The sequence below is a fragment of the Strigops habroptila genome, chromosome 6, assembly GCF_004027225.2.
Source record: "Strigops habroptila isolate Jane chromosome 6, bStrHab1.2.pri, whole genome shotgun sequence".
NCBI lineage: Eukaryota > Metazoa > Chordata > Aves > Psittaciformes > Psittacidae > Strigops > Strigops habroptila.
This window is the reverse complement of record NC_044282.2, coordinates 32736155-32749182: the sequence shown is the minus strand read 5'-3', so window position 1 is coordinate 32749182 and position 13028 is coordinate 32736155. Positions and strand designations below refer to the sequence as shown.

Genomic DNA, 13028 nt, shown 5'->3' with positions numbered 1-13028 from the left:
GCATATATTTCTGGCACAGAAGCCAAATATTAAATTTTTCTCCTAACAGAAAAAAATCTACCTCTACTGAAGTACACTGGTGATGCCCAGCAAAGACTACACTTGCAGGGAAGTTTAAAACCTATAAAAGTTACAGGTTAAGACCATTTGCAGAAATGGGAAGACATCATGACAAGAGTTACACAGTTTGCGTTTCAATCTATCTTTTATAACCATGAAGACTAGAAACCTGCTTTCCAAATGGAACATCAAATGTTGATATGATTAAATGAGCGTATCTTAGGCTTTGAACACAAGCCTCTAGACATTATGAACTAATATAGCCTGCTGAAATCTTAAAATCCTAAATCCTAAGTCAATCAGCTGTAAGACTTCAGGAGAAGTTTTGTTCAAGCGACACCAATACGTAATTCACACATCAGTACATATTCAAGGCAATTACTCACCCGAGGACCTGGTGGTCCTGGTAGCCCTGGTGGCCCTCTTTTTCCTGGATCTCCCTAAGAAAGGGTAAAATAATTTTCTTGACTCATAATAACAATGACAACCAGCAATTACTATTCATACCACACACCAACAGGGAGAAATTAAGTAGCTACAGAAGGACAGGCTCAGCAGCCAATTAAAATATCAATCTACAACATGGCTCCCAAAGTAGAATGGGAAAAACAATTTTTTTAGTAGAATGAGAGCCATACTGCAGAACAGGAGCCACACAAAAAACCAAAACAAACCAAAAAAACCAAACAAACAAACAAAAAAAACCAACTCAAAAAAACCCTCACCAAAAAACACATCAGCTGTAGAAAGCTGAAACATCTGCCCACAGGATCATCTGTGCACTCCTCTGTGTTTTAACTGCTAATTCAGATCTGAATTAAAAGACTCACAAAAATGCCCAAAGCTCAGAGAAGAAAAACAAGCCCATCCTTTTTCACAGCCCAAGATGAATTTACCAAGTTAGAATCTTCTCATGTTTGTGAAGTTTGGATGTCCAGTGCTTTCAGAAGTAGAGACAATGCAGAAACTCTGCCAATTATTTTCTCTGAATACTTTTAATTAAAATTAATCTAATATTCTGACAGGGGCCACCTTTTAACTTAATACTGTCATTTCAATATTATTTTTGACATCTTACTAAATCATAAACGAAATTAACAAGATGAATATAGAAAAATGATTCACTAGTTCTCATAATGCGTGAGCTGTAGAGCCATAGGTCTAAAAAGGAATAGTTCTTTTCCACACAATGTATAATTACATTGTGGGACGCATTATCACAATGCGTTGTGGAGGCCTGTGATATAAATGGATTCAAAAAGGGACTGACTACATTAATGGAGGATAGGCTCATATATAGCTTATGAAAATGGTAGCACAGATGCAATTACTGATTCAGGCAGTCTCTGAACTGCCAACTGCCAGAATGTGGGAAAGTATGACAGAAAACTGTCATTTTACAAATAGCCTGCACACTTCCCTAGGTATCCATTACTGGCCTTGCTATAGACAAGACAGTGAGCTAGATGGATCACCTGAAACAAATTGAGAGTTTTTAATGTTCTTTTTTATATCATTTATATGAGCACAATACACAGGAAGGGGTATGCATTAAGAAGTCATCCTCATTAAACAAAATTTTAATGCTATTTCAGATTTCAAGTAGAAAATTAACAGTTGTTTTTAATATATACTTTCCTTGGTAAAGCATGGAGTCAAAATATGACAGCGTGCTGAAACTGATTGCACAGTTTAGCAGTAAGGTCAGTAGATGGAGTCACACTTAAAATGAGACTAAGAAGAAATACTGAATTACCATGTTCACTCATATGCAAACGGAAAACAGAAATAGTGCAGTCATGTACCATAATGTATAGGTGAGAAGAGAGGAGTGAAGCTAAAGGTCTGCATGTAATGTGAAGTTTTACATTTACTGTATTGCTGGCAGGTTAGCTTTTTGATTTTAGCTTTTCATGGATAAGAGGAGAAGTAGAGTATGGAACACTACACAAAACATTTAATTCTAATCTAATGGGTGGACCTTTGTGCTGTTAATTGTTCCTTATTTCTGATGAGCTTCAAACACAATCTTTCCTCTATCAGTGATCACTGTCAAAGAAAAAATATGTTTTTGAGTGCTGTTATTACCCAAATAGTGTTTAGACAGCACAGTAATTACTCTTTTTTTCTAGAAGTACCTTCTAGCAATTGAGTAAACCTACATTTTTAGCAAACATGTAGTACTTACAGGTGGACCAGCACGACCTACTTCTCCAGGAAGTCCTGCTGCACCAGCTGGGCCCTGTAAGAGCCAAGTTAAATAATACTTTTAAACCATACAGTACCTCTGTGACAAGCATCTAAGGAGTGGGAACATGTAATTCTCTCAAACAACAAACTATGGCTTCAGACACCAGAATTCTCACCCCATATACCTAAGCAACCTCAGTAGTAGCAGGAGGGGTCATACACAATAAACATAGAACATCAGGATTAAAAGTGTCTCTTTTTTTCACTGCATTACTTTTTATTACAGTATATAGCTTTATTGAATATTTAAACAGATTCATTCAACAACATATTTATGAATTGTAAAAATGATACTTACAGGTGGTCCAAGAAGACCCTTGCCCTGTGAAATACAAAAAATGGTCAGAAATACGGGGAGGGTTCCACACCTAGTCAAGTTGTTGTCCAAGAACAGATTATTTTGGATAAAAAGGTACAAAAATACCCTGATGTTTGATTCTGCAAAATCATCCCAGGACAGGAAGCTTGTTTAAGTAATGTTAAATATAACTTTTTTTATTAGGTAATCAATATCAGAAGAAAAAATAAATTATTAAATTGTCTTGCAGCAACATTTATTTACACATATTTACAAACACGTGTACTTTCACAAAAGAATGAAGATATCAAAGCCTTTAGGTTCAGCTAATTCTCAAGTGCCATGATATCATCTATGCTATAATAATTTCTTTCTAACAGTGCATTTAAATTGATAATAAGAGATTTTTTTTTTTCCTACCAGTGCTTCCCCAAGGTCTAAATCCATTAAACTCTCTCTTTTTGGTTATCAGAAAGAACACCTAACTACTTCCATTTACAATTTCCATCAGTACTGCTCTGAACCATTTTAATGAGAAATGTCCAAGATACAAATGTGTTTCTACCTCTTTGTACAATATACTCCCTCCAAGAAAACAGATCCTTCAGTCTTGCATTACTAAAGCAAATGGATGACTTTATGAACAGTGTCAATGATGTGTATGAAACACTGGCATATAAAATCACAAACATACTTATTACATCACATCTCCTGAAAATTTAAAGTGCCTGGGCTGAGTTTAAAAGCCACAATGTATCATACCATGATTGTATCTGCAACGTTGTCCTTAGAAAACTTGGTATAACACAGGGAAAATTTCAAGCATTTATCAGTCATTCCATTTTAACCATTTAATACACAGCAGAAAGTAAACTTTTTCACCTTGCATAACCTACTTAATTCCTTTGCTATTACTTAATGCTATCTTGCTGCAATTCATTTTATTATACATCTAGAATTGACTATACAAATCAAACTTTCACTGCATCACATATCTGCTATTATAATATTACCTGTCTCTGAAAGAAGGAAACCAACTACTTGCAGGTTCTTATTGGAGTACCCCTTGCTAACGTGCCCCAACAGTGACAGGGAAAGTTGGTGATGCCAAAAAAAGCAGCTACATGTACTGTGCCCATCTCAGTACGTGTACACAGGACACAGGCCCAGGAGAAGCCAGTCCACTCTGCCCACTCCATTGCTTCTCCTCACCCTCCTAATTAGGACTCCAAGAAGCCGGCGCTGTCCCCCAGCAATCCATGCCTCCCCCTTATGCAGCTACTCCACCCTTCTGGGCATGAACTCCCTCCAAGCAGACTGAATTCCAAAGTTGAGAGCTCCAGGGCAATCAGCCAGTAAGGACCTACACAGAGCAGTGAATGATCCCAATCAGTGGCCTGTGTTCCTGCCTCAGTCTGTCCTAAAGTGGAAGCCTCTCTACACAGCCTGGCACTGCAGCATTACATCCCCAGATGCCTAATGCCTGCTTTGGAAGTGCTTATCTGACCCATGGAGCACATGGAGTGCACAGGCATGGGCAGTAATCCACAGTCTGTAATCACCTGGTTCAGAGACACTTACCCTGTATATCTGGTAGTACCTCCCATTGTCAGGACAGACCTTCTGCCATCCTCCTAAGAGTCACATACCAGTACTCGTATGTGGCCCTAGTGCCGGAAGCTGTGCTTTAGTAGACCTTAAGATATTTTCAACTTCTCTATCACCAAATACACATAATCCTACCCATATGTCAGATCTGAAAAACACTACCAATATATCAGCTAATAGAAAAGTTAGAGGGAACTTAACAGAGAGAATGGACTGAAGGGTGCAATACATGCACTGAATGTAGCAGCCCCAGGTCTGTTTACTGGGGCCGGATCAGAGGCATTGGCTGTAAATCACTTGAATTAATCAGAAGTATTCTATCAATTTTGTAGCCCTGTCATTTGAGAGGCTATCCATAAAAGAGATGAGACAAAGAGAATAAATTAAAACTGAATGATGAAGCAGAAAGAAATAGAGGAAATGTAGAGAAAAAAAGATAAGATCACCAGGTTGCATTCTGGGGAAGAAAGGATGACAGAAGCAGAAAAGCAAATGCTGTATATAAAACCTCAGATACTTAATATTCTTTCTTTTAGTTACCCTGAAGTCTTAACCTGGCCAATAAGTTCCAGTGGGTGAGCTTGAAAACAGCCATAATAATTTGAAACTGATTAATGTTGTACTCAACTTAACAGCCCCATTAGTTCATGCCTGTAGTAAGAGCTTCTCAGAAAGTCTTTGGACCTGAGATTAGAACCACCACACTCCAGCACTGCCTCTTTTTCTTTTTTTTTAATTAGGTTTCATTACTCTAAGTTTAATCGCACTAAAGGGGAGAAAATGAGTGTTGGCCATTTTAAGAAATTTCTACAAACTGCTCTATTTCTTCAGCAGCTTAAAGCAATTCATTAAAAGTAAAGCCTGTATAATAGGAATTTCCCCAAGAGATTTATTTTGAGGATTAATCTTTCCATATGGATTCAGCATGTACAGGTTAACAACCATAGGGCTACAAAATCAAACACTAGCTTTCTTCCTAAGAAGTGAGGTCTAAAGATTACCCTTAACCTCGATAATTACAAGGGTAATGACATGACATGACTAAGTATACCCTCTTCTAAATTGAGATTAACCTTCTTTATGTATATTTTATATACCCACTTTTTCTGAAGGCTCTTAAATTATTTGTTCTCACATTAGTCTGTTAATGGTGAGGGAGAATCATATATATTTTCCCCAAGTCAGTTTTTATCTCGGTTGACAGGCTAAACTACTACAGTATTTTAAAGTAGTATTTCAGTAATTCAGTTTTAATTCCCCTTTTTTTCCTCTCACACAGTAGTTCTTTTCATGTACACCTTTTTCCATATCACCTGAACAACATATCTGGCAGACTTAAGCTATCTCTTCGTTCCAGCTCAACATTTTAAAACGCATCACAAACAACACAGAAATCATTTCCCTGTCTACTGGATAGCAAAAAATGAAAACAAAACAACAATAAAAAACAAACAAACCAATCAACCACAACCCCCTAACAGAAAAATTTGGGGCTTTCATTCTACTTCGAAGCTACCTCAGTTCTGCTTTTTCTGTAACTAAATTTAGCTCATATATTGAGTTTATAGATTGAGACAGTATTATACAAAGTATTACCTATTTTCCAGATTTTCAGGTAAGAAACTGCATCCATGAAAATTAAACACATATGTGCACTTAGAAGGATTCAGCTTAAGTTTGAACATGTCAATAGTGTAACTTCTTCACGAATAACATTAAAATTTCCTCTCTAGCCAAATATCAAAATGATTGTTTAATATAAATTTAATGAAGGTTAATGAGAAAGGGTCAAAAATATAAAGATACAGCTGAAGATACAGAATTTCATAGCAAAGAGTGCTATATCAGAATACAATACCTGTTCTATTTAATTCTAATAGTTTCTCCACAATTAACCTAAATTTTAATTAAATTTTAATTATGTGCAGCCCTACTACAATGCCATGCCAGTCATCTTGTCCATTACTCATTTTCCTTGTGGTTTTTCCTGGTTTCCTATATAATCTAAGTTTCTACATGTCAACCATCATTCACTTCTTCAACCCTGCAAAACTCCTAAAATTCACTATTATTTTCAGCTCCCAAAGACGAATGTTAAATCCATCTGCATGTCAACTAGAACAGTACTCTTCAGATGCCCTTTCTCATATTTTCTCTTGTTTTCATATGGAACAGCACAGGAAGTCCCATACAGCATTTAAGCTTCAGTGATCCCATTTAAATACATGGCAAGGAGCTGAAACAGTAAACTAGTTTATGCAAATAAAACACGGGCCCCCATCTCTATGCATTTTCATAAAGAGATGAAAAACAATGGCATGTGCCCAAAACTTGTGACCACATTACCCACACTCCTTTCTTTTCTGCAGCATACAAACCAAACAAGGCCTTTCAGTAATATATGCAAACCTTGATATAAAGACAAAAAGATACCTTAATGTACTACTGTAATAACTTACAAGTTTCTTGAAACCTCAGAAATAGTTTCTGGCTTTTCTTCACTACATTTAATTGTAAGAATCCTTCATATTGATACTTAAGGTCTAAAAAGCCTCTTCATATAATAAACGTATTACTTACTGGAAGTCCACGAGCACCTGGAAGTCCTGGCTCACCCTTTAAAAGATAAAAATTGAGTTTTTCAAGAAGTATTAGCATAAATTTTTATTAACAACATAAAGGGAGATGCTTTCACCTCTAGGAGGGTATCATTTAGTGGACATATTCTGCAAGTATTATTTACTTCATTAACGCTATGCTGGTTTCAGTGAGACTTGATTAAAAGGAAAGACTTTCTCAATCTTCAAAAGATATAGCCTCAGGCCTTTTTTCCCCCAAAAAAAAAATTATTCAGACATGCTGGTTACTCTGACTTCTGATGTATATTTCATTTGTTTGACTTCTGATGAAGTCAGGTGTCACTGTATTGGTTCCCACTGCATATTACTATGACATCCCCATATTACTATGCCCCATCCCTGGCAGTGTTCAAGGCCAGGTTGGATGGGGCTTTGAGCAACCTGGTCTAGTGGAAGGTGTTCCTGCCCATGGCAGGGGGTTTGGACCTAGATGATCTTTAAGGTTGCTTCTCACCCAAGCCATTCTGTGATTCTATGATTCTATGACATAATTACAATACCAGATGGAAGGAGCCTCACCATTACTGAAGATGCTCAACCTTAATATCATCAGTGTAATGCCACCATTCCTTACTGCAGGCTGGAAGTGGAAGCTGCTTTGTATTATGTGAAAAGGCCCCAGTGGGTCTCTATTCTATAGCTGGTTTAATATTGAAGGAAAGGCTGCAGCATCTCACTAGTTGCATACAAAAACCCAAAAATCCTGCTTAAAAAAATGCTGTAGTTTTGTGCATAATTTCATTCTTACCTTCTGTCCTTTTGGTCCTGTGGCTCCACGTGAGCCATCAGGTCCTGTGAATCCCTTTGGAAGCAACGTATACAATGTTAATGCAAAAGTTACATGGTTTTCTTAATCACATCAGAAAACATTCTAAAACATAGAATAATGAAGCTAATAAATGAGATAAGTAACTGTGGGAGACTTACAATTCAAATGCCTATTTACGAGTACAGGTAGAACTGCCCAAGTGCAAAGTACTAGCTTTGGGTGACAACCATCAATCACTGCCTGTGATATATGTCCTTCAAAAGTTATTCAGTTAAATCTCAATTAAACTAAACACATGATCTCACATGATCTTATTTCCTCTCAGTGCGAGAAAAACGTCTACAAAGCTGCCAGGCTGGATTTGAGATTAGTCATTGAACCACAACTATCTATCTGACTAAAACTGAAAAGCAACCAGGATACTGCAACTATGAATTCATTTGGAGTTCTTTTGTTTTCTTTTGTTTCCAATTTTTTAACCAGCTTATATGCTTAGAAATTTCCAGATCTCCATAAAAAAAAAAAAGCCTCCCTTTTAAGTTTTTCCAATACTTTTCTTTTTTGGTACACTTCCAGCAATTCAGTGTTCATGCAAAGGGATGTTTTCTCTGATAATTTGCTTTCAAATGCTTACATGATCATTACAAGCAATTACTTTACAGTAGCTTTATTCAGTCTATTAAACCTGACACTGAAATAATTTGTGAAAGGGAGATTTAAAAAGTCAGAACTGCCTCACCAATTAAACATGGAAGAAGGCATTATAAATCTAAAACCCCAGTTAAAAGTTGAATGCACAACAGGAGTAGAATAAGGTCCCATATTTTGTCTTCAGGTGAAAATAAAAAAGGTTTACCATCTCAGAACACAGTATTCTAGTATTACAGTTCCACTCATTCACCAATGAGAGGGAATATGCAAGTGCAAATAAATATCAAAAGCTTAGCAGAGTTTACAACGTTTTGTATTACCTGCTTGTATTACCAGCAATTCTAGCAAGAAAAACAAAACTATGCCTTAAGTGAAAATTACAAGAGGCAATGATTTTTAAAGATCTACTTATGGGTTTTTGAGATGTACAAATGGGTTGTGGTCCTGTGTTGTTTTCAGGAAAAAAATGAAGTGCTGTGAGCTACCACTCATGGCAAGCCCATTTCCTCTTACAGATTTGAAATCTGAACAGTTTAACTAAAGACTATTTCGGCTCTGTGTCCACTAAATCTTTTTAGAAAGCAAATTTAAAATTAACCGCTAGCAGTATTACAGTCTTCAATAAGCACTAGGCTTTTCCATTTATAATTTACAATATTATATACTAGTTTATTATATACAATTTTATTTTTTTTAATTTTAAATTATAAAAGTATCCTACCACTTACGTAAATTAAACAGAAGCTTGCCTACCTCCCGGAGTAAGATCTAAGTACTAATGCAACAATCTTGCTTGATAGCAAGAAATGCTTTCAAACACTGCTCTTGAAAGAAAAATGAAGAGTTTCCCAAAACTTTATGAAGGTGCTTTTATTACCACTAAGTTATTCAAGAGACACAATCTAACAGGCCATCAACACTAGCTGATGTTGAAACTTCATTCCGTATTATTTTCCACAGAGAAAGAAAGATAACATCAGAAGGTACAGGCTCTGCAGTGGCAAGTCTGGGAGGTTGGTTTGTTGGGGTTTATTTAATAACACTTCACTGTAACACCAGGCCTGTAAGGCCGATCTGACTGCTTTGGGGTTTTTTTCTTCCTATTTCCGCTGTTTTATGGAACGAGGCCTCGAACACCAACCCCAGCCCCCCCCGCCCCCTTCACGCGCTGACACCGCCCGCGCCGTGCCGCGCGGCCGGTCCGCCCTGCCGGCCCCCGGCGTGACCGTGACGGAGCTGCGACGGGCGCCCCCTGCCGGCCGCCCCGCTCAGGCGGGCGCGGGCCTCCCGCCGCCCCAGGGCCTCCCGCATCCCGAGGGCCTCCCGCCGCCCGAGGGCCTCCCGCCGCCCCAGGGCCGGCCCGCTCTCGGCGGGCCGCTGGTGCCCTCGGCCGCCGCGGACCGTCCTGCGCAGGCGGGGACTTGGGTCCTCCTCTCGCCCTTGGTGCCCTGCTCTTTCTGACCTGAGGCTGCTTCCATGGCCTCCTCCCCTCAGCACAGCTGCCAGCGCCCTCTCCAGAGGAGAGTGCCAGCACCCAACAGACCTCGCACTGTTCCTGAGCTGCCACCATGGCCACCCTCAGCACAGCTGTGCTGAGTTCTGACATCTTTCAGCTTGGAGAAGAGCTCCTCTCTCACACACACACCGCTAGCACTCATTGGCAGCGGTGAGGAAGCCAGAGATCTCAAAAGATGCTTCTACAGAAATTTATTTAAAAAAAAAAAAAATCCAGAAAACCAGGTGTACTCACATCAGCTCCCGGCTCTCCAGGCAGGCCAGGGGATCCTGGTTTGCCTGCATCCCCCTCCAGACCCTTCAGGATTTAAATGAACAGTTATGCGTGTTTCAGAGACAGAAGCAGAAATAAAACTCAAAAGCCTCTTCTCTCATGGGGGCAAATGCAAAGTAGCTGAAATCACTTACCGGTGGACCAGGGGGGCCGTTTGGACCTCTCTCCCCCTAACAACATATGAAAAGGAAGATACTAGTCAGAGCTACCACTGATTTTCAGATTATCAGGAATAATTCCAAACTGATTCTTTTTGTAACAAATGAATATTAAATCCATGTGATCTCTGTTATAGGCTAACAGAAACTGAGGTAAAATAAGTAGTAGCTCCTATGAGGAATAATACCACAAATCCTTATCATGCTTTACTATGAGCGATACTACGTAATCCCTTTTGAGATTAGAATTATAAACCCCCTACACCCCATTTAAGGCAAATAACTCCAGCATATGATGCTGATTACATAAAGTAAGTAATCCTGTATTTTCTGTATCAGAGATAATCTGAAAGGCCAGCTTCTCCCACCACAGAGTATGAGACCCATTTACATATATTGCATGTCAAATTCCTCGGGGCCAAATGCTGACAGTGAGGACAATGCAGGTACATCTTGAGGCATTTCCTATTTCCTAGGCAGGGCATGGGAAACACTTACATCAATGCCATCAATACCCGGAACTCCTGGTGGCCCTGGTGGACCGGGGGGGCCTGGTGGACCGGGGAGACCTCTCTGGTAAGGAATAAAAAGAAAAAGGAGCAATTAGAGCCTGGCAAACCCACAAGAGCCAGTCTGGGTGCACCACCACAACAAGAAGCGGCTCCTATGGGTTAGTCAGGGGGTCACAGATGTGATGAGTTGCTGTGTCCTCACTCCATGGATGTCAGGACCCACAGGCCCTATATCCCATTTTAGCTGTTGCTGTGATGACCAGCAACGCTCCCCTTGTGGAATGAGTTGTTAAACCCTTCTCCCTGGTGCCAGCCACCCTCCTGCACCCCACAATGCTGGCAGGGCCAGGGCAAGGCGGGGGGGACTCAAGTCCCCCATCCAAGCAGGATCCGAATGCTGTATGGCAATGACAGGGTAACAGGCATAAAGAGAGTGATCTTTGAGGATCAAACAGTGAAATTCACTGAGCTACTCTAATTACTCATTCAGCCAGCACAAAGGAGACAGTCTTCCTAAGAGTTGGTGAAAACTTAAAACAACCCTTTCCCTACTTCCCTGGCATGCTCAGCAGTTTCCCCTGGTTCCTCAGGGTTACATTAGCATCTACAGAGGCACTTTCTCAAAGCTCCAGGCTCCCGACGGGGAGGTGGGAGGCACCACCAGCCTGTGGAAACCTAGAGAAAGGCTTTTACAGGTCTCCACACCTATAATGGGGGGCTCTGTTCTCCTCGGAGCAAGCTCTGGCCACAGCCCCACAACGGTGCTCTGTGAGCAGGAGTCTGGCCCTGCTGCTGAGCCAAGGCCCCGGGCTACCCACAGTGCTGCTGCTCCGGATACCTTTCCTCTGCACACCAGTATTCCCAGTAATAATCTGCCCAGTTGTAGATGGAGCTCAAATCCTTACATGTCACCAGGTGATGCCCACCAGCTAGCACCATGTAGGCACACACATGGCACCCACTGCTCTAAAGTCAACCTGCCTTTACCAGCACCATGTCAGGGCCAGCTACAGATACCATGGGGGAGAAAACCCTCCAGCAGGTCAGTGCCAGGGCATGACAAAGAGCATTCAGCCTCTCTTCACCCGCACCCCTCCCCTGAGCGTGGAGCACCGTCCGTTCCCTCACGCTTACCTCGATTACCGTCTGGCTTATCTGCAAGGGAGAAAACCAGAGTCAGTCAAACTTACTTGAGCCAGGCAGAGGCAAACGACCTGCAGGAAAAGCCCCAGAGGAAGGAGGCCCCGCAGAGCCATGGCGATGGAGCAGCTGCTAGGGCTAGCGCCCGAAAGGTGAGCCCCGCGGCAGCCCCTCACGGCTGCCCGCTATCGCCTCGGGGGGGGGTCGCAGGGATTGGAGGAAGGCTGAAGGCTGCGGAGGGGAGGACTGAATGCCGGCAGCGTATTAACCCTTTGCCCCGCTGCTGTTGCTTTGAACACCGACCCTCACCTTCCCCCGCCCCCTGCCACGAGTTTCGCGGCAGCTGCGAAAAATCCCTCCCGCCTGCAAGGCACCGCTTTCAGAAGTCTACCGCCCAGGCAGCGGGTGAGGGGCTGAGGAAAGTAAGTCACGGAAGGGTTAAAATGAGGCTGCTGCCGCTCGGGGCAGGATTTCCAAAGTCACCGAATTCCAGGCAGGTATGGTAAAAACAGGCATCTAAGGCCAGAAACGGGGAGAGAAACTGGGGCTCCTGTGGGCTGCAACGGCAGGCAGCAGGCAGGGACTCGGTGGCAGCCTGGCGGCGGGCAGGGCAGGGCAGGGCATGGCGCGGCGCTCACCCGGGCCGGCAGCTCGCCGCAGCCTTCGCGCTGGGGTCGCAGGGGGTCGCAGTGAATCACCATCCACTGGATTTCGAACTGGCAAAGGAGATAAAAGATCACGTTAATTCGGGTCAGGGGAGCACACTGGCCGAGGGTGTAATAGGAGGGACATTGGTCGGGTGGACTGTTTCAAAAAGTAGGTATTTAGTGATAATAGCTACGGGTGACTCTGAGAGCTCAGTCCAGAGCAGTGCTTCACTCTGCATTCCCCCACCCTTACCTGTGGAGGCCTTTTAAAGAGGGGCCTAAACTCGCCGAAGGGTTTAAAGAGAAGGAGAGATTTGTCAGGTGTCATTTTTTACATGTTCTTTATAACCACAGGCATTTTTTCCTCATGGTATGTGGTGGTTTTATTAGGCACACAGAAAGATTTTTCTCTAAGTGGACAGTTGTGTCCATGAAGAATGATAGGTCTGAGGACAGAAACGTGGCACTGCATGAGAAGTTCAAAAAACAGTATCATATGCACATTGA

At 41.7% G+C, this 13028-nt stretch overlaps 1 protein-coding gene across 2 annotated transcripts in view; it reads right to left on the bottom strand.

The window, feature by feature from the left end:
• The window catches only part of COL9A1 (collagen type IX alpha 1 chain), a 73399-nt gene that overhangs the window by 41823 nt on the left and 18548 nt on the right, over nucleotides 1-13028 (bottom strand). Inside the window, exons 6-15 of one of the 2 annotated variants that reach the window (XM_030490409.1) lie at nucleotides 12513-12590; nucleotides 11869-11889; nucleotides 10721-10795; nucleotides 10199-10234; nucleotides 10026-10088; nucleotides 7604-7657; nucleotides 6797-6832; nucleotides 2609-2632; nucleotides 2249-2302; nucleotides 447-500 (exon numbers count right to left, since the gene is read on the bottom strand). In XM_030490409.1, coding sequence (XP_030346269.1) covers nucleotides 447-500; nucleotides 2249-2302; nucleotides 2609-2632; nucleotides 6797-6832; nucleotides 7604-7657; nucleotides 10026-10088; nucleotides 10199-10234; nucleotides 10721-10795; nucleotides 11869-11889; nucleotides 12513-12590 — 495 coding nt within the window. Of the gene's footprint in view, nucleotides 1-446; nucleotides 501-2248; nucleotides 2303-2608; nucleotides 2633-6796; nucleotides 6833-7603; nucleotides 7658-10025; nucleotides 10089-10198; nucleotides 10235-10720; nucleotides 10796-11868; nucleotides 11890-11924; nucleotides 12123-12512; nucleotides 12591-13028 lie in introns of those variants that run through there. The other variant, XM_030490410.1, reaches the window with a different exon arrangement.